The 27587-nt window shown below is 37.7% G+C and overlaps 1 protein-coding gene across 1 annotated transcript; it reads right to left on the reverse strand.

The window, feature by feature from the left end:
• Nucleotides 1–298: 298 nt before the first annotated feature.
• Nucleotides 299–6685, reverse strand: LOC149205758 (1-deoxy-D-xylulose-5-phosphate synthase 2, chloroplastic-like). The gene is made up of 10 exons (XM_089395146.1): nucleotides 6414–6685; nucleotides 5958–6125; nucleotides 5689–5853; nucleotides 4874–5024; nucleotides 4515–4786; nucleotides 3690–3963; nucleotides 2546–2853; nucleotides 1334–1618; nucleotides 963–1250; nucleotides 299–613 (listed from the first exon to the last, which is right to left on the reverse strand). The coding sequence occupies exons 1-10, from the start codon at nucleotides 6573–6575 to the stop codon at nucleotides 464–466; spliced, it is 2223 nt and encodes a 740-aa protein (XP_089251272.1). The 5' UTR covers nucleotides 6576–6685; the 3' UTR covers nucleotides 299–463.
• Nucleotides 6686–27587: the final 20902 nt, after the last annotated feature.

Genomic DNA, 27587 nt, shown 5'->3' on the forward strand with positions numbered 1-27587 from the left:
TCATTTATTTTTACCCAATTTTCTTTATAGTAAATTCAGGATAGAATAAGGTTATATTCCATTAATCATCAACCTATTACACAAGTTTTTATAGCAATGTGGAGTTCTACCTCGAGAATGTAATGATTTTCATTATATTATTTATTCAATCACTCTATCTATTAATTATTTGTTACTAATATTTACATGGCTACACACGACTAAACCGTGTGAGTTTTGCTTCTTCGTTGACATTTACATATTGCTACACAAGACTAAACGTGTGAATTTTCTTAATCAGTGTGTTGTCAACGCTAAATGCTCTTAAAACAAGATATTATTTTCTTTATTATTAGAAACTGTAGACAGATTTACATTTGACAAATAAAGGGTCTCATGGGTGACCAGAGTCTTCCAACTTGCTGCATAGCCTTATTGATAGGATAAGCAAAATCTACGCTTGTCCCCTTAAAACATGATGTATTTATCGGTGCTTCAGAAGAGCATCATGAGGCTTGCCCAGGAGGGACATTATGGTAGCTGCAATATGCTCTGGAGTCAAACCTGCTTCTTCGATTTGATCTTTGGGAGCTCCATGGTCAATGTATCTATCTGGTAACACCATTGCCCTCCACTGCAATCCAAAATTTAAAATATGTTATGATAATTTGAAATCGCTGAATCAAGTTAATGTTAAGACAATTTGAAATTGATGTTATGATAATTTGAAATAGCTCAATTTAATTTGATTGTAGATTTAGTAAATATTTTAGAATCTAACTTAAAAAAGTTATCCAGTTATTTGCGCTAGTTCTATTGATATATTTTCTAAATCTACAATCAAAATAAGAATGACCACAATAACCATAATTATTGATATATTTTCTAAATCTACAATTAAAATAAGAATGACCACAATAACCATAATTATTCTATATTCGAACCCCATTACTTAAATACAAATAAATTTTAATGAAATCAACCTTCAGCTTTCCATCAAGTAGCCCGTTCAAAGCCAGGAAATGGGAGACATGGGATCCAAAACCCCCAATGGATCCTTCCTCCACAGTCAATAGGATCTCGTGCTCTTTAGCCAACCGTTTGATCAAATCTCCATCCAAAGGCTTGCAGAAACGAGCATCTGCAATGGTGACTGATATGCCAGCTTGTTCATTTAGGATTTTTCCAGCTGCAAGACAATTCTGTATAATCGTACCAAACCCTAGAATCGCAACTCGAGTGCCTTCTACCAGAATGCGACCTTTGCCAATCTGCATACAGTCCAACCTATCAGAAACACATAATAAATCTATGAGCTAATCCTTTTATACAGAAGATGGAATCACCAGTATACCTCAAGTGGAACACCCTTGTTATTTAGGGGCAAATTTGACAACCCTACTCCGTTGCCCCTAGGGAACCTGAAACAGCAGGGTCGATCGTCAATTGCTGCAGCAGTTGCAACTATGTGCATCAGTTCTACCTCGTCTGACGGAGCCATTACAATCATGTTGGGCAGGCAGGCCATATAGGCCACATCAAAAGAACCACAATGAGTAGGACCGTCTGCCCCAACCAGTCCGGCCCTATCCATTGCAAAACGCACCGGCAGCTTTTGCAGATCCACATCGTGAACTACCTGCAACAAGACACGTTCTTGTTAAGGACTTATTAATTTTGTTTATTCCCATTCAATAATGTTATTATAAAGGTAGAGGCCTGTCATGGTGAATGGGTAATTTGTCCGAGAAAGTAGAGGTTTATGTTGAAGGGGTAATTTGTGGGAAAAACTAGACATTTATCATGGTGAAGGGGTAATTCAGGAGACAAAGTAGAGGTCTGTCATGGTCAATAGGTAATTGATTTAGAGAAAATAAATGGTAATTTATTGGAGAAAGTAAAGGTCTGTTATGGTGGAAAAAGTAAAAAAAAGAGTAATTTATTGGAGTAGTCCAGAATGAAAAGAAAGATTGAAATTACCTTTATAATGGGGTATTTAACCTTTTAACCTTATCACAATCAACCAAACATATCTATTTTATGAAGAAAATATTTAACAACTTACAAAAGACTGAAATTCTCTTTATAGTGAGGAACGTAACATTTTAACCTTATCACAACTGGTCAAACATATCAATTTTATCAAGACTATATCTAACAACCTACAACTGGCGAAACATATCCTTTCTTTCTCTCAACATCCCTAGATAGGCCGACACTAAGGTTAAGACCTGGAACCAAAAATAACAGCTATTGAGACATGACCTTGATAAAGCCAAAAAATAAAATTAAACAAACACCTCATGATAAAGCTGCAATGATTTGGCTAGAAGCTTCCACCAACTAAACTATTCACTACCCAAACATCTTCCTTAACACTGAACCTAATTGAATTAAAAAACAAACCTAATTGAATTCAAAATCAAACGATGCTCCCAACCCTCTACCCACTAAAAGATTCTCAAAATAAACTATACTCTCAGCATGAAATTCTTCTTCAAAGTTCATAAGCTCTAAATTTGCATATGCAACAAATTATCTAATAAAATCAGCCTCAACTAATTACCTGATCATAACCGCGTTGCAGGAAAGTAGAATAAATTGCACAGAAAGGTTTCAGGCCTTCTGTAGCTAGGCCTGCAGCAAATGTGACCGCGTGTTGTTCTGCTATTCCTACGTCGAAGCAGCGTTCTGGGAACTTCTTTTGGAAATAATTAAGTCCTGTGCCTCCGCCCATGGCAGCATGAATACCCACAATTTTGCTGTCTACTTCTGCTTCTGCTATAAGAGCTTCTGCAAAGTACTGTGTATAGCTCAGAACGGAACTTTTTGACTTGAATTGTTTGCCCGTAACTGGATCGAACTTCACCACACCTGCACATGACAAGGACAATTCCTTTTATACGTGGTAGATTGGTTACCGTTTAATTTGGGTGTGTAATTTAGATAGTAAGATTTGGTGGTTTAAAATGTAATTTTAAAATTATAAATAAATTTAATATTTCTGTATTTAAGTTTCTGTGTTCTATAATGAATTATACAAAGTTTTTTCAGTAGAAATCACATAAGAGAAATTTTTGATTGAAGTGTTTCGAATCAACAAGTGTGGTTCATCATTATCTGGTCTTGATGATGAATCACACTTGTTGGTTCGAAAGCTTAGGCTAAAAATTTCTCTCATGTAATCTCTAAAAAAAACTCTACTTAAATTTAATATTATTAAAAAAAAAAAATTGAATTATACAAATTATATCACTCAAACTTATGATTTTAAAATAATCTAATTATGTAAATTATATTATTTTTTATTTCAACCAATTTTTATCACAATTTTAAGAAATTGATAAAAGAAACTCAAAAATAAGAAAAATTATATTAAACATTATAATTTTAATCCAGGTTTACTAAATTTGGAGCCAAATTAACCCAAAATTGAAAAAAACTACATGACTTGTTATTGATGGCAGTGTTCAAAGCTGTAGTACCAGAAGATTTTATCTTTTAAATAATAAAATGATTTATGGGAACTAAGAACCTTTTCAGATAGACATGTCCAAAATCCATCAAAAAAACTGAAACCAGTCTTACTATAACAGACCATGATATGCCCCAAAAAAATACAAACCATGATATCCAAAGGTATGAATTTTTTTATAATAATTGAAAACAGATAAAACAAAAATTATATTCATTTCTGGTCTATTTGTTACCATGTAATTTGTCTGCAGCTTCCTCCGCTGGAGGGTAACCCTTTCCTTTCTCTGTCACCAAGTGAATCAGCACGGGTCCCGTAGCCGGCATGCTTTTAATCTTCTCTAAAATGGTCACCATGTCTTCAATGTTGTGCCCATCCACAGGTCCAATGTAATAAAGACCTAGCTCGTCAAACAAGGAGGAACCTGCTGGGCTGATAAGACCCCTTGCATACTTATCAACTTTCGATGCCACTTCATGAGTTGGCCCACCTATCTGCTTCGTGAGACCCTGCAACAGCCCAAAAAAAGAGTAATCCTCATTTCGTAGGCATGGAAATTCCTATATATCATTCAACGTACCTTAATGGTTTAATATAGTTCAAGCTCTATTTCATTTCGATAGTAGATTTTGGTGAGTTATATTTCATTTTGATGGTAGATTTTGGTAAAGTCAAACAATTGGTTTTTTTTTTTTAATTTCTAAATTTTTTATTGAAATCAAATTCAACAATTTTAATCACTAAAAACTATATTTTATCCTCAAGAAAACAATGGAACTATGTTTTATTTTCAAGAAAACAATGGTTTGAAAACTCTGCAATATGCTTTTTGACAATTACTTTCCTAGGACTATAAGTGACTAGCATCTTTATTTAAATTCTGGATTTGAAAATAGTCCAGAATCAGAATCATACATGAGGTAGGTGAAATAAATAACCTTAATTATAACTATCTGAGTCCAAAATATTCTTAACATCTAAGATCAAAATAAATTCAATAAACCCAGATAATCTAAACAAAATTCCACTTGTTTTCAGGACAATATATGTAAAATGTTACCTTGGCGGCTTCTCTGAGTTTGCGAAGTTTTTTGCTGGACTGGAGCTTTGTGAGAGCCCTGGTAAGTGCTCCTACGGGCGGCGCAGCTCCGTCTAGTGTGGCAGTTGGCAGCGAAACTTGCTTATTATCATTAAGAATTATGATAAGATTGGATTCCAGATATCCTGAATTATTCATAGCCTCGTAAGCTTGTCCTGCTGTCATGGCTCCATCCCCAATCACGGCCACCACATGGTTTTTTTTCTTCAGTAAATCTCTCCCAACTGCCATACCTGCAAACCCATATAATTCTTGTAACCAACTGTTCATTCCAGCCCCAAATACCTACAGCATAATTAGAAATTCTGCAATGAACGTACCGAGTCCAGCGGAGATACTGGTAGAACTATGTCCAGCGCCAAAAGCATCGTATTTGCTTTCGTCCCGTTTGGGAAATCCAGCCAAACCAGAGGTCTGTCTGATTGTATGCATTTTGGATCTTCTCCCTGTCAAAATCTTGTGTGGATATGACTGCACCCATTTCCACAGCCTGGTTAAATGCATTCTAGCCAAAATCTCTTTTACAATTCATCTAGAATACAAAATATCTTACAATTAATCATCGAAGTAATTTCTTATGGGCGGTGGGCAGATTGATCTTTTATTTTATAGCTAGAAGTGAGAGAGATGCTATATATTCTAGTCTCCTCTATATCAACAATAAAATTTCAAATCTCTAAATCCATATTTATGGTAAATTTTTTTACATTCACTTATAAATATTATCCATCTTATATGTAGAGAGACATTTTTCAGATTAATCATACTATTAAGATTTAGCCGAGGTTTCGAACCAATTAATATGGTCTATCCTCAATATCCTTAGTTGGTTTGAAACGTGGACCAAATCTTAATAATGTGATTAATCCCAAAAATATCTAGCTACATTATGGATCACAAAAGTCTTAGATCTAACATATCTTACATGACTAAATTTATATTTAATTTTTTCACATTTTTATAAGAATTAGTTTTTAAAATTTAATTCATACAATTATAAATTATAATTACAAATTATTAAATAACAAATAATATCATGTAAATCTATAAAACAAAAGAACCTACCCATATATAATAGAATCCAAATTACTCTACAATTCATCACTAGAGTTACAAAAGGGTAATATCATCATACCTGGTGACCAACATCCCATATAATCTTATCCTCTGGAGAATCAAAGACATGGTGAAGAGCCACTGTTAGATCTACCACACCCAGGCTACCTCCCAGGTGGCCTCCAGTTTTTGCCACACCGAACACAAGTTCTGCTCTAATTTCCGTGGCCAGTTGCTCTAGATCCTACAAACAAACCTACCCAATTAGAACACTGATAAAAATATTTCGAGTCCTTGAAAAAATAAATATGTCAGTAACAGATGAGAGACAGACATTAAACTTCATACCTGTATAGAGAGATTCTTTAAGTGTACTGGATAATTAACGGTGTCAAGCAACGGTGTAGGAGGTTTCTCAGCTGGGAATCCACTCTTTGAAGCAACCTCCACAGCTGCTTTCACATTTTTCCCCTTTTCTCCATCGGAATTACTTAGCTTAGCAAACAAGACACAACGCTAGTGCATATTGTAATACAACAAACAAAACTTCTTTAGAATTTGATTTAACAGGGAAAAAATGAAGCAGCAAGTAGAAACATAAATAAAGCCAAAAGTTTAGGGATAATTTAAGTAGAAACATAAATGAAGTAAAAAGTTGAGTAGTAGTTAAATAGTTATAGCTGTGTTATAAAGTATTATATAAAACTATTAGATTTAATATCAAGCTATATCATAAAAGCATAAAATTTAATATAAGGCCATACAAAAATTGAAATAAAACAAAAAAAATAATATTGCAAATACCTTTCTTTTAGTGGTCGCCCTAATCTGTCGAAATGAGCAGGGTATTGCAGACTGAAACCACGTACTATTCCGAGAACCCAATTCAGTCATTGAATTGAAATGGGTGAAAGGGCAGTCTACTTGAAGGATGGGTGCAACTCCTGCCCTGCTTGCAATTGCCATATTGATTGGCGAGCAGAAAAGCTTCAATTGAAGCAGAGGCAGGCAATTGCCAGTGTTTAATTATTGCAGGGCGTATCAGTGGCCTCCTTTATATACCGCTAATGTGTTGGCTCAATCTCACAATAAACCTCATGTTATTTTCTTTGACGAAGGCTTACTGTGATGGTGGCCAGCAATCCTGATACCTTTTCTTTGGAGGGTAGCGGGAATTTTGATGGCTGAAGGAAACCTAATTTTTTATTGTCCGTCTCTTAAGATGCTCATCTCTCGCACATGGTTGCTGGAAAAGGTAGAGATGCCAATTTTTTGTCATTTTGTAATGAATTATACGCCAAGTTTACTGATTATAGGGCATAATTCAAATGAAGCATTGAGCATGACTGCATATATATACATACTTTCACGTGTTTTGGTAAGTTTAAAAATCTGTCGCATCGTGTTTGACTTTATAAAGAAAATGGGAAATCGTATGGCAAAGTCAACATGTAATTAGTTGGATAGCTCTCGCTCTTTGCCATGAAAAGCCGGAACTCTGACGTTGTTTGAAAAAGTTGGACATATGAGGGTGCAACTTGGAAAGGTGTTGTATGGGGTTGAAAATAACTAATTTGTTAATGGTTCATTAATTCACTAGTTGTACGGTTAGATTTTGGCAGGTCAGTCATCCAACAGTGGGCATATACATTTTGTGTGTATTTATGTTTTATGGTCAGGGATATTTATGGTCTCCGGGGTATTTATGATCTATGAGTAGATTGATTATTTGTTGACATTGTATGGTTTGGAATGGTGGAAAATTGGATGTTGCGGATGTATTTTTATAGATTCAATATATTTTATAGATTCAATGTTTGTGTACCCTTGTTGATTTGTATTTATCCAAATTGTTTTTGTTTTCCAAAGTGTTATGACTAGCATCTTTGTTGTTATTTCTTATATCATTATTTTATTTAAAAAAATAGAAAAAGTATTGGTTTAGATATTTTTATGTTTTAAATAGATATTTTTTTTCTCATAAAATTTTCAAAATAATAATAAATTATATTTTTAATAATTTAAAAAATTAAATATTTCTAAAAGTATTATTTTTTATATTTAATATATATATAATAAAAATGATAATAGTCATTTTATTCTAATGACTTTAAGGAGCTAATACTTTCGATGTATTTTACAAATTTAATGTTCGTGGACCATTTTTGGTTTGTATTTATACAAAATGCTTTGGTTTTCAGAAGTGTTATGACTAACATCTTTGTTGTTATTTTTTATATCACTTTTTTTTATTAAAAAAAAAAACTAGAAAACCTGTTAGTTTAGATATTTTTTTGTTTTAAGTGGATATTTGTTTTTTCTCATAAAATTCTCAAAATAATAATAAATTATATTTTTAGTAATTTAAAAAATTAAATATTTCTAAAATATTATTTTTTATATTTAATTATATCAAAAAAACAATAATAATGATTTTAAATTATCTAAACAATAATCACAGAAGTCTAAATTTTAATAATAATTTTATTTATATTATTTATTTAAAAATCAAATTACAGAATATAAAAATATTATTATTTAAATATATATATATATATATATATATATATATATATATATAACCGAAAACATATTAAAAAAATATCAATCTACCATCTAAATTTATCGTTAGGTAAAAGTTGTTTGAACTTCAACCTAATCAATACTAAGATAGTTCAATCATTTTGGTCCCCTTGATCGCTGGCAAATTTAACTACCTATTAAATTATAAATTCAAGAACATGGAGATTTGAAAAAGAAGTAATATAAAATGTATTTAGTTTTTGTCTATAGTGTGACGGTATTTCCATTTAATATAGTTTTTGTCTATTAAATGTAAAATAATGTTTTTACGTTTCCATTTAATATAGTGTGATGGTATTTCTTTGAATTTGTTTAATATAGTATTAAATGTATAATGTTTTTACGTTTCCATTTAATATAGTGTGATGGTATTTCTTTGAATTTGTTTAATATATATTATGGATCGTTATTTTTTCAAAAATCTACTTTAAAGAGAGGTTTTTCAATTCTGTTAGTTATAATGCTATGGTATTTTTTTAATTAGGTGTTTAGTTCTTTAAATATCTATTGCAATTATTTAAGAATTTTTTTAATTAACTATAATGTTATCTGTTTTATTAAATTTATTGAATAAATATTAATGTAATTATATAAATTAAATGATTAATAAATATTAATAGATTTAATAAAAAATAATTATTTTATTATTAATAATTCATATATATATATATATATAATTATTTGTCTTATAATAAAATTAAGATTCCACCATATAAATTAATAAACAAAAAATAAAAAATTTGTATATATATATTTCATTTTTCATTTATTACTTTATATGGTGGTTTATATTAATCTCAATGGGAGTTTAATGTTGGATGAAGTGATTAAAAAGGAAGAAAAAATTTTAATGTCTTTCTCTTCAATTTGAAAGTTCTTATCCAATTTTAATATAGAACCATTTATTCAAATAATTATAAGTTGTTTAAAAATAATATCACAAATTCAAGTAGGATTTTGAATCAAATTACTAATATCAACACTAGAATCAAACACCACCATCTGTAACCTCTATCCACCATATAGAATTTACCATACACAAGTAAAAAAAAGAAAAATGATTACACAACTGTTACAATGCTAAATCCAATATAACATCATTAATTCATTGTTTTGGGACATACAAATATAAAATTAATTTTACCATATGTTTTTTCGACTTGTCAATGACATGACTTTAGTGCAATACAATATAGTCTCATCGATTACAGTGGAGGCCTTATAATCTTTCACTATACACTAATTTCAATGCGGTATTAATCATACCCTAAATTAAACCCATAATAACGGTGATCCATTGAACCCATAGACCTCTTTAGAACTTGTCCGGCCCTAGTCTTGTCATTTACACATCGTCTCACACCTATCTTGATCTACATCATCCGATGTTAGGGTTTCAATTGTGCGGTTCAGATTTCTCCAAGACGATTAAGGGTAACCATCCTTCCCTCCGGCCTCATGACCACATTGTTCCTCTGCCTCCCATCAACTTCTTCTCTACAATGCCCCGTCATGGTTCCTCTTCAGCGAGTGTTGTCCAAATGGTAAGATCACTTACCTCTTTTCTTGGTTCACAGTTGTTCAGTCTCGTTAAGGTTTTGTTGAAATCTTTCATTGTAATCGTTCTATAGCCACAATGGCCGCTCTCGGCAAGGGTAGCTCAGTGGCGATGCAAGTTCTTGATGGCGAACCCAAGATGGTTGTGTGGCAAGACTTACGTGGCAGCTGGCCCGTCCTTGGTCCTTCCCGCGCTGGCACAAATTGAGGTTTGGTGAGGGTTTATGGCGCCTTCAATGTGCATCCAGCCTGAGGTTGGTCTCGTTTTATGTGAGCACGATGTCTATGGTATGGCTCGACCTGGGTTCATTTGCATTATTGTTCATTTGATTTATGCTTCCGTTCCTCTGTCGCTCGTCTGGTTCAGCTCTGGAAGAAGATGGGTCTCTGTTGCCCGCTATCCTCTTGGTTCTTCTCTGGTTCCAGTCCTCTATCGTTTGCTAGTTATAAGAATGTTTTTCATTAGACCTGGTGGCTACTGTAAACCTGGTTTTCCGTGGAGGTCTAGGTTTGGTTTGTCATTCTAGGTATGCCTTATTTCCACTATCTGTGAACGATTCTTTTACAACTTGCAGGTGATGTTTTCTAACTAGGTTTTGGTCGCATTTCACAGGCCCTCCGCCTCTTACTCTCGTCGATGTCTTGGCTGCTTATTTGACAAGTAAAACCCTGTTCTGATTCCACTATTTCGACTTCCTGTAGTTTTTATTAATGACCTTGCTCCTTGTGAGTAGGCTGTGGTATCATGGAACTTCGGTCATTAGTTGCACTCAAGTTGGGTTTCAACTCGTGGCTCGGTTGTGGAGTCCGACCTCCCCTTCAGGTATTCACCGCGGGTCAAGTTCCTTGTTTTTTCTCTGGTGTTGTTGTGTGCTATATAGCTATGCTTCCTCTCTAACAATCTTCTTATCACTGTACAGGTATCCCTCTCCTCTTTGTTGTGGCTGCAAGGGGTTGGCTCTCAGGATGAAACATCATGGTCTCGTCCTTGAAGATCTGGGTCTGATGTGCTTAAATTGGGTCGGGTCCTTCCTTGATTGCGCTCTGCGGTTGCATTTTGGTTTCAGGCTATAGTTGTTTAACCCTTGGGGTTTCAGTTTGTTGGTCTATCTATACTTGGTTGCGTCCTGTGCAATGAGCCCATCCTGTCGATTTTGTTTTCTGTTCTGAGAATGTGTTTCGGATTTCTTTTGTTGGTTGTCGTGTTTGTTGTTTCGTCTGTGTACTGCTTTGGTCTATCTGGGTTTTGGAAACCCTCCTCGGCCTATCTCGTTTGTATGAAGGATTGTTGGTTATTTTTTTTAGGGCTCTGTGTCTCAAGGCCTGTGTGGAATCTGGAAGTTTTGTCCCGTACTTCCGTGGACCTGATGAATATATATATATATATATATATATATATATATATATATATATATATATATATATATATATCTGTAAATTTCTAATTTAAATCAAATAGTATGTATTTGGTAATGTACCTGGATGGTTTGGCTTTGTCGTATTTGATCCTTTCAGTCTTGGTGCACAGTTTGAATGTTAATCACACAATTTGTTGTTTAATTACTATGCACAGTAATTTATACTTGTCGATTTTGTTTTCTGTTCTGAGAATGTGTTTCGGCCTTGTCGTTGTCGTGTTTGTTGTTTCGTCTGTGTACTGCTTTGGTCTATCTGGGTTGTGGAAACCCTCCTTGGCCTATCTCATTTGTATGAAGGATTGTTGGTTATTTTTTTTAAGGCTCTGTGTCTCAAGGCCTGTGTGGAATCTGGAAGTTTTGTCCCGTACTTCCGTGGACCTGATGAATATATATATATATATATATATATATATATATATATATATCTATAAATTTCTAATTTAAATCAAATAGTATGTATTTGGTAATGTACCTGGATGGTTTGGCTCTGTCGTATTTGATCCTTTCAGTCTCGATGCACAGTTTGAATGTTAATCACACAATTTGTTGTTTAATTGCTATGCACAGTAATTTATACTTGTTGCTTCCGAAACAGTGAATACCTGTAAGCTTTCTTTAAATTCATAAAATAAATAAATAAAAAATAAAAAAATTGTTCAAAGTTATGCTTTCTTTCCTTTTTTTTCATCTAGATGGCAGCAACCGCACTTTTGATTCTGGGTTGCCGATTTATGCTTGCTAGCAGCCTCATACTGTTGAGGAACCACTCTCAGTTACATTATAGTTATTTTACAGTTTCATTCAGTTTCATTTTTAACTTATTTTAAACAAATCCTATTCTAACTATTGTTCAATGTATAAATAAAAACATTGGTTGTAACATCCTTCATTTAAAAATAAAAATAAAACAACTAAAAGTGAATTTAATCAAAACAGCTTGTCCAGTTATTGCCTCCCTAGTCGGATTCTCCTGCATCAGGCTCTCGGGGTGAATGAATGTCATGGCTCCTGTCCGTGAGCTCTTCAATCGAGTACCCAATGCTTTGAATCTAGCCTACATCAAACCAAGAACTGTCCTCAATTGGAGGGTCCTTCCATTTGATCAGGTACTGTAAGTACTCTTTCCGTCGAGTCTGCCTGGCCACCTGGGCATCTAAGATTTATTCGATCTCTAGAGGCTTGGCTGGAGGCATCTGTTTGACCCATGACTTAGTCTCTCCTTGGGTGTCATGTGTGTGTTCTGTCAAACTGTCCTCCACATTAGCAGTAATGTAAGGGTACAGGTCTGCCATATTGAAGATGGGCGAGATCCCTATACTCGGGGGTAGTTGCAGTTCATATGCATTTGCAGAGAACTTTCGTAGTATCCTGCAAGGTCCTATTTTTTTTAATTTCAGTTTGTTATATTCGCCTTTAGGAAACCTTTCTTTGCGTAGATGTGCCAGTTCTAGGTCCCCTACATTGAATTGCACTTCTCACCATTTTAAATCTTCCTTCTATTTATAACTTTGGCTGTTGTCCTATAATTTGGATTTCACTTGTTCATGAAGTTTGTTGATCACCTTCGCGAAGTCTTCACCATCAACACTCCTTCGTTCCAACTGACCCAAATCCAGTAACTCGTTCACATCACGGGGGTGCATCCCGTATAGGATCTAGAAAGGAATTATGAATGTACTCCTATTGGGTGAATCATTATAAGCATACTCTGCTTGTGTGAGTACGTGATCCCATTGTCGTGAATTTTCACCAACCAGACTACGTAACAAATTTCCCAGAGTTCGGTTCACCACCTCAGTCTGCCCATCAATCTGTGGGTGATAAGTTGAGCTGAAGTGTAGTTTGGTATCTAGCTTTTTCCATAAAGTCTGCCAAAAATGACCTGTGAACTTCACGTCCCAATCTGAAACAATAAACTTCAACAAGCCATGTAATCTGATAATCTCTGTGAAGAACAAAGTGTGCTACATGTGTGGCATCATTTGTCTTCCTACAGGGAATGAAATGCGCCATATTGGTGAAGCAATCCACCACCACCATGATGGAATCGAACCCCTTCTATGTTCTTGGCAAACCTAAGACAAAGTCTAAACTACTGAGTCCCATGGTCTATTCGAAATAGGTAGGGGTGAATATGATCCTGTATTTTGACTGTGTCCCTTCGCAAGCTGACACATTTTACACCTAGCCATAAATTTTTGTATGTCTCTACGCATTTTTAGCCAATAAAAGAAGTGGCTCACTTGATCCAAAGTCTTATCAATGCCAAAATGTATGACTAAACCCCCACTATTTTTTTCCTGGATTAAGTTTTCCCTCATTGAACATTCCGGAATACACAATTGTCCTCCCCTGAACAACAATCCTTCTTGTATGTTATAGTCTAGCCATGAACTGTTGTCTCTCAATAGCGGATTCTGGCAAGCTTCGTACGCTTCCTTAAATTCTGCATCTATTTCATACAGATCCTTAAGATGCTCAAATCGTAACACTTACACTCTACTTTCCTGTAAAATCAAATTTCTCTTGCTTAACGCATCTGCCACTTTGTTGGCTTGACCGCTAATGTGTTTCAATACAAATGTAAAACTCTAGAGGTACTCCACCCACTTCGCATGTTTATGGTTCAACTTGTGCTATTGCATAACATACTGCAATGTAGAATTGTCTGAAAACAAAACAAGTTCATTCGCCATCAAGTAATGTCTCCAATGTTTGAGTGCTTGGACCATTGCATAAAATTCCTTGTCGTAAGACGTATACTTCTACCGACTCTCATTCAGCTTCTCGCTGAAATAGGCCACTGGCTTGTCCTCTTGGCTGAGTACTGCTCCAATGGCTATCCCACTGGCATCGCAATGAACTTGAAAAAGTTTGTTGAAATCTGGCAACCTCAAAATTGGTCTTTCGATGATCTTCTTTTTCAGCAGCTGAAAACTCTTTTCCGCTGACTCCGTCTAATGAAAAGGTTGATTTGCCTTTTTAACGATATCCATCATGGGTGCACAAATCCCACTGAAATCTTTTATAAATTTTCGATAAAAACTCGCCAACCCATGAAAACTCCGCACTTCAAACAAACTCCTGAGGGATGGCCAGCTAACTATGGTTGCAACCTTTTCCGGATTCATCTTTAATTCGTTTTCTGAAATCAAAAATCCTAAATAAATCAATTCTTTCTTTAAAAAAATACACTTCTTCAAATTTAACAGCAATTTGTTTTGCTGCAACTTTTTTAGGGCATACCTGACATGTTGGAAATGTTCTTCCTCTGTCTTACTGAAAATAAGGATATCATCTAGATATACAATCACAAACCTTCCAATGTATTCCTTTAGCATCTCGTTCATCAAGCGTATGAATGTGTTGGGTGTGTTGTTCAGTCCAAATGGCATGACCAGCCATTCATACAGGCCTTCATTGGTCTTGAAAGTTGTCTTCCATTTGTCCCCTTCACAAATCCCAATATGGTGATATCCACTTTTCAAATCAATCTTCGAAAAATATGCCACTCCACTCAAACAGTCCATCATGTCATACATCGACGGTAAAGGAAACCTGTACTTAATATTGATCTTGTTAATTTCTCGAGAATCAGTACACATCCGCCATTCACCTCCTTTTTGGGGAGCTAAAAAAGTTGGGACCGCACAAGGACTTAAACTCTCCTGAATCAACCTTTTACCCAACAACTCTTGTACCTGCTTCTTGATCTCTTCATTGTCCTTTGGACTCATCCGGTAAGCAGATTTGTTTAGTAAACTAACCCTTGGAATGAAATCAATATGGTGACTGACACTCCTTTTTGGTGGAAATTTATCTGGTAGATCATCGACCACAATGTCACTAAACTCTTGCAGCATATCCTATATCTCCTCAGGTAAGTCAGTAATCTCAGTATGGATTAACACCACTCTTGGCCTTCGCACAATTGCATATTTTACCTCATCATCTCCAATCTACTGTAGAAACTATTTTCCTCTTAACAATAATGCTTTTGTTCCACCGTTTTCTGTCGTATCCTCCTCTTTCATGGGTACTAGCGTATGCTTTATCCCATCCTTAGCAAACTTGTAACAGTTTGTCTTCCTATCATGGAAAACTTAACTATCATACTACCATGGTCTGCCCAATAGTATATGGCACACATCCATCGGCATGATATCACAAGTTACTTTATCCTTATACCTACCATTGTGAAACTCCACTTCGCACTACTCATCAACCAGCAGTTGGTGTCATTTCTGTAACCAAGACACCCTATATGGTGTTGGGTGCTTCAATATTTTTAAACCCATTTTTTCTACCATTTCAGTGGCTACCAGGTTGTCAGTTTTCCCACTGTTAATAATCAATTTGCAGCATTTCCCATGTGATTTACACATAGTTCAGAACAGTGCTTTCTGCTGTGTCTGGTCAGCTAACTCTTTAGCGGGTTTCAACAATACCTTGTTTAACACTAAGGATTCTCCCGTTTTAGGCATGTTGTCCACTTCTTGTGGTAGTGCCTCTGCTTCTTCCGGATGAGCAACATATGCTCCTCTTTGCCTCGCTCGATCACTTTCAGGACATTCGAAAGACCTGTGTCCCCACTTGTGACACTTGTAACACTGATAGGCATTTCCTTTGCCTCTGCCATTACCTCTTCCTCGTTGGTAAGGTCTTCCTCCTCTAGTGTTACCTTCTTTTTGAGTTGGTCCTATAGTTTTTGAACTGCTGCCCTCTTAATTGCTGTTGATAGTTCTGCCTCTGCCAAAAGATTGTCCTCTTCCTCTGCCAGATCCATGTCCTCTTTTGGCATTTTGCTTTCTGGCGATCTTTTCTTCTACCTTCAAAACACTTTCATAGGCTTCCTCTATGGACTTGGGGGAAAGAATACTAATCTCATCTAGTATCTGCATCCATTAAGCCATTCACAAACCTTGATGTCTTTTCTGGGGTATCTTCAACATAACCCGCTTGTAGGTTCACTCTATGAAATTTTTCCGTATACTCCTTCATAGTCATTGCTATTTGCTTCAAGTTCTACACCTGCCTATACAGAGCAATCTAGTAATATTTGGGTAGAAGCTTACTCTTCATCTTGGCAATCATCATGTTCCACTTTTTGATCAATGGTTTATTTAACCTTCTCCTTTATGCCTGCACACTGTCCCACCACAATGCGGCATATCCCTTTAGTTTGGTGGTTGCAAACCTGACCTTCTTATCTTCACTGATTTCTTCACACTTGAAATATTTATCTAGCTCACTAATCCAGTCCAACAACACCTCCGTAGATAAACTGCCATCATAATTCGAAAGCTCTGGCTTCGGCTTGCTACTTGCCAACAAAACTGATCTCAATAATTTTATCTCTGGTCCCTCTTCATCTAACCCATCTGTCATGGCTGCAACTTCTTCTTCACTGTCATCACCACCTTCTGGATCCCTACGCTTCCCTATTTCCACTGCTGCCAATTGGGCATTTAGGATCCTAATTTCTTCTTGTAACCCTTCATTGACTACTCTCCTGATAGCTCTACCTCGACCTCTTCTTCCTACTTCCATTTTTTTTCTTTTGAGAAAAGAACTTGCTCTGATACCAAAATTTGATGGCAAACCCAAGATGGTTGCATGGCAAGACTTATGTGGCAGTTGGCCTATCCTTGGTCCTTCCCGCGCTGGCACACACCAAGGTTTGGCGAGGGTTTATGGCGCCTCCAATGTGCATCCAGCTAGAGGTTAGTCTTGTTTTGTGTGAGCATGGCGTCTATGGTATGGCTCGACCTGGGCTCATTTGCGTTGTTGTTCATTTGAGTTATGCTTTTTTTCCTCTGTGGCTCATCTAGTTCAACTCTTGAAGAAGATGGGTCCCTGTTGCCCACTATCCTCTTGGTTCTTCTTTGGTTCTAGTCCTCTATCATTTGCTAGTTATATGAATGTTTTTCGTTAGACCTGGTGGCTGCTATACACCTGGTTTTCTGTGGAGGTCTCAGGTTTGGATTTTCATTCTTGGTATGCCTTATTTCGACTGTCTGTGAACGATTATTTTACAACTTGCAGGTGATGTTTTCTAACTAGGTTTTGATCGCATTTCATAAGCCCTCCACCTATTACTCTCATCGATGGCTTGGCTACTTATTTGACAGGTAAAAACCTTGTCCTGATTCCACTATTTCGCCTTCCTGTAGTTTTTATTAACGACCTTGCTCCTGGTGAGTAGGTTATGGTATCATGGCACTTCAGCCGTTGGTTGCACTCAGGTTGGGGTTTTAACTCGTGGCTCGATTGTAGAGTCTAGCCTCCCCTTCAGGTATTCGTCATGGGTCAAGTTCCTTGTTTCTTCTCTTGTATTGTTGTGTGTTATATAGTTATGCTTCCTCTCTGACAATCTTCTTGTCACTGTGCAAGCATCCCTCTCCTCTTTATTGTGGCTACAAGGGGCTAGCTCTCGGGGATGAAACGTCATGGTCTCGTCTTTGAAGATTTGGGTCTTATGTGCTTAAATCGGGTAGGGTCCTTCCTTGATTGCGCTCTTCTGTTGCATTTTGGTTTCAGGCTATAGTTGTTTAACCCTTGGGGTTTCAGTTTATTGGTCTGTCGATACTTAGTTGCCTCCTGTGCAATGAGCCCATCCTGTCGATTTTGTTTTTTGTTCTGGGAATGGGTTTCGGCCTTTTGCTATTGGTTGTCATGTTTTTTGTTTCTTCTCTGTACTGCTTTGGTCTATCTGGGTTGTGGAAACCCTCCTCGGCCTATCTTGTTTGTATGAAGGACTATTGGTTATTTTTTTTAGGGCTCTGTGTCTTGAGGCCTGTTTGGAATCTAGAAGTTTTGTCCTGTACTTCCGTGGACTTGATGAATATATATATATATATATATATATATACTATAATTTTCTAATTTAAATCAAATAGTATGTATTTTGTAATGTACCTGGATGGTTTGGATCTATCATATTTGATCCTTTCAGTCTTGGTGTGCAGTTTGAATGTTAATCACAAAAATTGTTGTTTAATTTCTATGCATAGTAATTTATACTTGTTTCTTTTGAAATAGTGAATACATATAAGATTTCTTTAAATTCATAAAAAAAAATGTCCAGAGTTATGCTTTCTTTCCTTTTTTTTATTTATCTAGATGGCAGCAACCCCACTTTTGATTCTAGTTTACCTATTTATGCTTGTTGGCAACCTCATACTGTTGAGGAACCAACCTCAGTTACATTATAGTTATTTTCGAGTTCCATTCAGTTTCATTTCTAAATTATTTTAAACAAATCATATTCTAACTATTGTTCTGTTTATAAATAAAAACATTGGGTGTAACAACCTTCATTTAAAACTAAAAATAAAACTAACTAAAAGTGAACTTAATCAAAACAGCTTGTCCAGTTGTCGCCTCCCTAGTTGGATGCTCCTGCATCAGTTCTTTTCACATAGGTAAATATTTTATTTTTTGTTTATTTGTTATATTCCAGCTCGGCAAGGTGTTCAATATTTTTCTTGCTTTCGATGGTCTTTAGAGTGTTAGGATTCGACTTTCCCTGTATAGTTCCTCTCTCAGTCTTTACAAGTATTACTCTTTTAACTTTTCCCGAGTTAAGAATTTCAGTTGGATGCTCTGAGCTTATTTGTAATATATCTCTGTATTTGTTCATAGGTGAGGAAGGAGTCTTGATTTTCCTACCTCTTTTTTGGTGGTCAGCTCCATCCATCCTCTATTAATTCCAAAATGTTCCTTGTTTCAGGTTAGAATCTCGACTTGCATGGTTTCCTCACTCTCCACATGTAGTCTTAGGTTAATGGGACATAAAAGATATCTCCCTTTTCCTTAAAGGGATTATGTATATTTTTGGTTGAATTTTAACAATCGTATGAAAAGCCCTTTTGGGTTTTCTTTTACTTTCCTTGAATGCTGCTATAGTGGTCTAAGTAATTTTCAAGGTTATTTAAATGTTAGTATTGTTCCAGAAGTTAACATATATTTTACTCATGTGGATTCTGAGTATTTAACTTTTTATAAAGAGTGTATTTTGTGTAGAGGTTTCTCCTTCCTATTTTTTAAGAAACCATTTGTTTCATTGAGGAATTATATGGACTAGGATTATTGAGTTTAGATAAAGAATATTATTTATGATTCATGCATTTTGTACGATTTCCGATTTATATTGCTGGTAAATGGTTGAGTTATTTTCCTTCTTAAATAGAAATTATTGTCTTGTTCTGAGTTTGACGGGATTCCCTTGGACTCATTGAAGGGTAAGATTATTGGAGGTCTTCTATCTTGGCCTTACCTGGGCTTCTTTACCCATCCATGATTATTCTCTGTGGCAACAATGAGTTTTCTCTGGTAACTACATGGGACACTATTCTTTGTCACTTAGGGTTATATGCTTATATATTTGCTACGAACATTCTTTTTTCTATATTGTGTGTTTTTATGGCACATATTTTAGTTGAAGTGATCTAATGAATAGTTATTGTAACTGGAATTTGTTACTTTGTTTTACCCACAACACGGGGTGTTGCGTCTTTGAGTTTCTTTTAAAATATTCACGTGAATGTTTGTTCTTATTATTTTTATTGCTTTAACATTCTAATTATCTAGAGGTTGCAAAGAAAAACCACATTTGTTTCCTCAGTAGGGTTCCACCTAACTCTATTGTAGTTACTTATTAATGTGGAGAGGGACTAGTTTTCCCAGGAGGCCACTGGCTCACCACAAGAAAACTAACCCTCGGCACCTTCTATAATTGTTTTCAACATAATTTGGAATTCCTATATCCCGATACATGTAAGAATAAGTGATTGCAATTATTATTTTAATTTTCAAAGATTTCTCTCCCTTGTATTGTGTTACCTAAGTCTAAGTTCTTCTTAATACCGACTCTTTCTTTTAATACACTAAAACTAATCCAACATTGAGAGTTAATTTTACCTAAGAAAGGAAGTATATCTCACAAATAAGTCTTCTTGCCAAAGTTTATATGCAAATATAGAAAGGGTTTATGGCCTATTCTTTACCCTTGTGAACAATTATTCTCAACAATAAACTTGATTTGTTTTTGTTTACATATTCATCTCCTACCTAGGCATATCATGAATAGTCAGAAGAGAAAATATACCAATATGTTTAGAATTCATTTCTTTTACAAGGAATAGAAAAAAAATTATCATTTGCATACATGTAAAGATCATTATAGAATTGAGGTTTATAATATCAATCATGGTCAACCATGAGGCTTTCGGGTGGAGCTTCTGAGAGCGCTTAGGGTTTGATGTGGCTCTGCAACTGGCAGGCCTTCACAGACTACGTCGTTCAGCCTTTTACCTCCAGCTATAAGGCATCTACAACACACTTAGGCACAACTTCCGCCCAATGGAATCCCCTCAGGGGGAGGACATGGTGCCTCCCCCCACTGATACGGAAAATGCCCTGTGACAGACTGAAAATGTCAGGAAGGACCCTCCACAAGACACAGCAACAGAGAATGAAAATGTGGTGACGAATAACAACACAAATGAAGAACCACAAGTGACGTCAACCACCGCAAGCTAGTAGCAGTTGACAGACCCAAAATCGAGCTCCCAAGTCAGAGAATCAACACACAGATCTAGTTTATGAGGGATCATGCTTTGATAGGAAAGTTCATAGGCCTTTGGCCAACAGAGAAAGCACTACACGGCTAGATCATAGCCAAATGGAAGCCAAAGGGCATATAACTCTGTAGTTAGGGCCCAAGGGCTTCTTTACTGCCATTTTCAATTGTCTGGAGGACCGAAACAGGGTATTTTATGGAGGACCTTATTTCTTCAACGTAGCAGGGTTATACCTAAGAGGATGGATCGAGCGCTTTAACTTGGACAAAGAAGATCTGACCTGGGCCTCGGTGTGGTTGCACCTTTACTCTCTCCCCTGGAGTATTGGGACAAAGACTCTTTGCGAGACATTGGGAATGGTTTAGGCGAATTCATCAAAGTGGCAGAGGAGACAAAGCTGAAGCGATACACCTCCTATGCGAGGATCTGTGTATACATGCACCTCAAAAAATCTCTCCCAGATGCGGTAAGCCTCTACCATGATGATTATGAATGGTTACAAACAATAGATTACGAGCATGTACCATTCCGCTGTCGAAAATCCCACGCCCTGGGCCATTTATTCTAAGACTGTCCCTCCAATATAAAATCCACGACCACCCCTTCAATGGACAAATCCGACTCGGACGGGTTCACAAAAGTCCCCACTCGGAAAAAGACCCATAAAAAGCCCTCTACCTCAGCCAAAAAACCTGTCACCAGCACCTCCTTGCCTTCAACAAGCAACAGCTTTGAAACCCTGCTCCAGCCAGAGGTTCTTATTTTAGATAATCAAGAACAACCTGTAGCCATTCCTAAGACTTCCGCCCATTTTACTCCATCCAGCTCAAAGAAAGCCCCCACTCCTAAGCAACCCGCGGACACCAAACCGCCCTCTCCCTGCAACCCGCAGAAAAATACTGCTCAGGGAATGGAGATAGATAGCACTCAGATGCAGCTCATGATAGTAGATGATACAGAGGCAGAGCAGGAAACAATACAACACATGGAAGAGGAACCGGAGAGCTTCGACATCAGAGATCTAGATATATTGGGACTTGAACAGGCATGTAAGAAAAAGGAATATGACAAAATTCCTGAGCGACAGCTAGAGAACTTAGAAGTAATTCTCTCAAGATCACAGAAGCAAATATCATTAGGTGTCCAAACTGGTAGTCAGTGGGATGGACGAAACATCTTCAAAGACAAAAAGAAACGAGGAAGGAAAACAGATCTTCAAAGAACCATCCGCATAGGGGAAATGCTGGTGGAATCTGGAAGATACTCCAAGCTTACCAAATATTATAATCCCCTTCATAATTGTGAACCATGAAGCTCATCTCATGGAACATTAGAGGGCTCAACAACCCGGGAAAGGGTCGACTAATAAAGAACATGCTACAACAGGAAAAGCCTCAAATTCTCTTCTTGCAGGAAACCAAGTGTAATTGCACAACATTGGATTGGATCCTAGCCAAAGCGTGGCCAGGAAGTAAAGAAGTGGCAGTCGACGCCATAGGAGCCTCAAGAGGGCTAGCCATCATTTGGGATGATAGAGCTATAACACTTACCAACATACATGCCAGTAAGCACTTCATTCAAGCCATGTTTCATATAACAGGGACAAATGTTCATGGACATTTAACCAATGTTTATTTTCCCTAGGAGGCAACAAACAAAGTAGACACACTGGACACCTTAACTCAGATCAACTCAGAAAGATCCCACCCACTTTAGATCAACGGAGGGGACTTCAACATGATTACAAGATTGGAGGAAAAAAGAGGAGGAAGGATCAAGCTAGACTGCGAAAGCACTCATTTTAAAACTACATTCATAATAATAGGCTTATAGATATGGAATTCAGCAATGGCGTTATACTTGGAACGACAGGCGTATAGATGCCCACCAAATTGCATCTCGGTTAGACAGATTTCTGCTCTTTGATAATGCAATTCATCTTGGTGGGGATCTCTTGGCCTTTATACTACCACTCTCTGGCTCAGACCACTGGCCTATTAGGCTCCACTGGCAAAGACCGGGAGACAATGTTCGTAGGCCCTTTCGCTTTGAAGCCTTTTGGATGAATCACCCAGATTTTAATAACCTGATAACAGAGACATGGAAAAATTTCACACCACCAGAAGGCACAAAAATGTACAAGTTCCAACAAAAGCTAAAAAATCTAAGGAAAAAATAAAACAGTGGAATCGCTCTACCTTCGATAACATCTTTCAGGCGCAACACTCTCTTGAACAAGCAATGTAAAAATTACAGCAGATAATCATAGCTGAAGGTAGATCTGAAACCATAGCAAAATAGGAACATCAACTACAAACACATATCTCAGAAAGAGCAAGACAGGCAGAGATTCTTTGGAGACAAAAATCGAGGATTCGTTGGCTCAAGGAGGGCGAGTGCAATACAAAGTTCTTCCACCATACCACGATCCAGCGAAGAATGCATAACAACATTACTCTCCTCCAAAATCGACAAGGGGATCATCTAGAGAGGCATGAAGATATAGAAGAGGAACTCCTCACCCACTTTCGGAGTGTGCCTCACGAAAAGGAGGTTGATCGGTGGCCAGCTATAGAGAAGATCATCAAGATTATTCCCAAGATCGTAACTGAGGAACATAATCAAATACTCCTCGGGCCTATATCTCTACAGGAAGTGGAAAGAGCTATGTGATATCTCAAAGTTGGGAAAGCACCTGGACCAGACGGCTTCACTTCGAACTTCTTTCACAACTTTTGGGATCTAATCAAGGAGGAAGTCTGGCAAGTAGTCAAGGAGTCCAGAGTTAACAGATGGATGCTTTCGTCCTTGAATGCCACCTTCATCACCCTCATCCCTAAGGAGGAGAACAGCCAGACTCCAAACAAATTCCGCCCTATTGCACTTTGTAATGTTATGTACAAAATTGTCTCCAAAGTGATCGCCACATGCCTCAAGCCCTTGCTTCCCCTGCTTATATCACCACAATAATCAGGATATGTGGAAGGAAGGCAGATCACCGATGGAATAATTCTCACTCATGAAATCATTCATTCCCTAAAGCAAACCAAAAAGGCAGGTATGCTTCTTAAAATCAACCTCTCAAAAGCTTTCGATACTTTAAGCTGGAAATATATTCAAAATATGTTGCTAGCCTTTGGCTTTGCCCCCACTTGGGTAAGATGGATTATGAGTCTCCTCACTTCTACCTTTTTATAAATTCTTGTCAATGGGACCCCCTCCACCCCCTTTCACCCATCCAGAGGTATCCGACAAGGGGACCCTCTCTCACCCTTTCTATTCGTTATTATGGCAAAAGGTCTGGGACGTTACATCAATGATGCTCTTCAAAACCAGTAATTACATGGCCTTTCTTTCCAGAACACCCCTTCTTTCACCCACCAGCAATTTGCGGATGACAATATGTTATTTGGTCATCCTTCGGTCCAAGAAGCCCGTAAACTGAAATCAATTTTATCTGACTTTTCGGATGCCTTTGGCGCCTACATTAACAAATCAAAGTCTCAAGTCTTCTTCTTTCACACACCTCCCATCACTCAATCCTCCATAGCCAGAATTATGGGCTTCTCGATTGCGTTTCTTCCCTCCGAATACCTAGGAGCTCCAATGACAGCCTCTGCCTTAAAGCACTCATCCTGGAAAATTCTCCTAGAAAAATTGGAAGCCCGTATCTCTTCATGGACCTTCAGAGCTCTCAATATGGCGAGTCGCCTAGTGTTAATCAAAGCAGTGCTACAATCTATGCCGCTCTACCTCTTCTTGGTCCTGGCAGCACCCAAATGGGTTCTTAAAGCAATAAAAAATCTTCAAAGGGATTTTTTATGGGGGAATACGAAACAAAAAGAAAATGGGCTCTGATAAAGTGGGAAACAGTTTGTCACCCAAAATCCTCTGGAGGCACTAGTTTATGGGAACCTCAGCACAACAACAAGGTTATGGGAGCGCGCATCTGGTGGAGATGGCTCTCGAACCCATATACTCCTTGGGCAATCCTTTGGGCAGCTAAGTATGCTCATAATAGACCAGTTGATGATTTAATTCGGCTCAAAGAATTTGGCACAGGCTCTGTAATTTGGAATGTTGTCAAACAACATAAAGATCTAATCCAAGATCTAATCAGGAATGGAGACAATGCAAGGTTTTGGGAGGACTCCTGGTAGCAAAGACCAAAATTGAAGGACCTACTCACACCCCACCAGCTTCAGGATTGGGTAGAGCAACCGACGATCAAAGTAAATCAATTATGGGAGGAAGTTCACATTCAGGGTTATAGACAATGGTTAAGCTCGAACCTCATCCTCATGCAAGCCACGCAATCCATCAAAGATAGCCTGGATACGGAACTCTCAAACAGGAAAATACGCCAGTCAAATCAGAAAGACATTATTAGATGGGGTTATGAAACGAGAGGTATCTTCACATCCCAGGAAGCTTATCATATAATATTAAGGGACCACACTGTCAAGGATAGCATTTGGCACAAAGTATGGGAACCACCAATTTGGCCAAAAATCTCCACCTTTCTCTGGTTGTTGTGCCAAAATAGAATCCTTACTTGGGATAATCTAAGGAAACGAAGTTTCCATGGACCTTCCATCTACCCAAACTGTAAAAAGGTAGAAGAAACTAAGGAACATCTCCTAAAATCATGTCTGTTAGCAACCCGACTTTGGGAGAAAGTTAGCTTTAGATGTCAAAGAGATGGTCGAAATAAGGAGAATTCAACCAGCACCATTTTCTCATGGGCACCTCACCCTTACGAAAGAAAAAATTTAAATGCCTTATGGAAGCTTATACCAGGTTTCCTCATGTGGACTATCTCAAAAGAGAGAAATAGCCGAATCTTCAAATACCATTCCTCTCCCATAGAGGTTCTATGGAACAATATAAGTCAAAACATACGAGAAACCTTGATGCTCCAAACTTGGTTTGATGATGATTTCCCCTCAAACCCACAAGAACAAAATATATGGATGAACTGGAACCTCCAGTGGAACCATGAACAGATACACCAAAGGAAAATCCCTCCCCCTAGAGATACACCTGATAAATGGACTCCACCCCGACCACATATGGTTCTGCTCAACTTTGATGGAGCATGAAAGGGAAATCCAGGCAAAGCGGGATTTGGAGGAATATTCAGAAATCACAAGGGAAATGTTCTCCAAACTTTCATGGGGTCAATCGGATGGGAGACAAACAACTCAGCTAAATTAGAAGGAATTTGGCAAGGACTTCTCCTGGCTCAAAACAATAGATTTTTCCCACTCATAATTGAAGGGGACTCTCAAATCTTAATCAACATGATCAACTAGATCTTACAGGGAACTCTAGCACATAAAGTGGGTAGCAGTTGGAGATTGGTGGAAGGGCTAGAATAGATTGAACAGTGGCTACTCATTCATAGAGCAATTACCATCAGGCACATTCGTCGGAATGGTAACAAATTTGCAGACCTCCTTGCAAATATTGGCATTGAAAGTGGTAAGACTCTTCATGTGGGAACTCTTAGCACTATAGCCAATACTCATCAATTGCAGGATTTCAATGATCTAGTGCAAAAGGAAAGTGCAAATGCAGAGGAAACATACCTAGATGTAGGTGTCATCAATAGCATTTAAATGATAAGACAGACCGTCGGCGGGTTGGGAAGCCATCTGGCTAAGCGCTCTGTCCTGAGAGCCCACCGCAGATGGAGTAAACACACCTTGCAGGTGACATTTATTGTCTCTGAAAGCTGTGACGAGCTTATTTCCTTCAACACCATGGCCTCTGCAAACTGTATAGTTTCTCCTCCCCTTCTCCATGGAGTTGGTTCTCTGCAAGCAGCTGAACCTTGTCTCAAAACTACTACAAGTAGTCGCTGCTTGATTCTCCCTTGTCAAGATTTTGGTAATGGTTTTCATTTCTCACATTCCCATCATTGTCATCTTGATTGCGGGTCGCACTCCCTTGCTCTCGCTCAACGTCGCCTTCCGCCTAATACTTCTACTATCAACTCAACAATGCCTCACCTCAGGCACCGCATGCGCTGTAGATGCGGAGGTTCATGTGGAGGCTTTAACCACTCGCGAGCTTCTACCAGCTCCTCCTCTGACTCCCTGGACTCAACTACTGAATTTCCCAGCTACCCGAATACCAGAAGTGGGAGAGGTTGGCGGGACAATGCTGTCCACACCGTGGAGCTCCCACTCACTCCTCTTTCTGGCCCTCACAGCACCCAATTTCGTTTTTGTAGTTCCCTAAACAGGCCTACAATTATTGCTACCATCACAATTTCTTTCAAGGAGGAATCTGCAGTGCAAGCTACTCTGTCCGGTCATGGGAACAAGCAGAACAGGGTAGAGCCAGGAAGTCATGGGATGAGCAACATGCAGCAAGGTGAAAGCAGTCAGGCTCCGCATGGCAAAAACAAAGTTGGGGATACTGGTAAGCGACAGATGGATGCTGAGGGCACTGTGGATGCTCCAAATGTTCAAGGTCGAGGCACGTCTGAAGAGGAAGACGATTGGTATCAGTTTGCCTGCCGGATTGAGGAAGAGCCAGCTCCGGAGGAACCTCCAGCCTAACACGTGGCCTCATGCAAAGGCCTTTGGCTCCCAGATGGATTCATCGCACTGTTTTGTGGTTTCTTGGTCTCAAGCACAGGACTCCAGCTTCCAGGTGGATATGTTTCTACGTTTCGTGGTTTTGTGGTCTATTTGTGTTCTGTCTCCACGCCAAATGTCTTGTTTTCTCTGGTTGTCTCTCTGCCAAGTGGAAATGTCATATTGTTCCTTGGCTCTGTTCCTGTCTTTTTGGTTCAGGATTTGCATTGTTCCTGTCTTTCTGGTTCA

The sequence above is a fragment of the Pinus tabuliformis genome, chromosome 1_2 (genome assembly GCF_031772625.1).
Source record: "Pinus tabuliformis cultivar Carrire ecotype Pingquan chromosome 1_2, CPIR1, whole genome shotgun sequence".
Lineage (NCBI taxonomy): Eukaryota > Viridiplantae > Streptophyta > Pinopsida > Pinales > Pinaceae > Pinus > Pinus tabuliformis.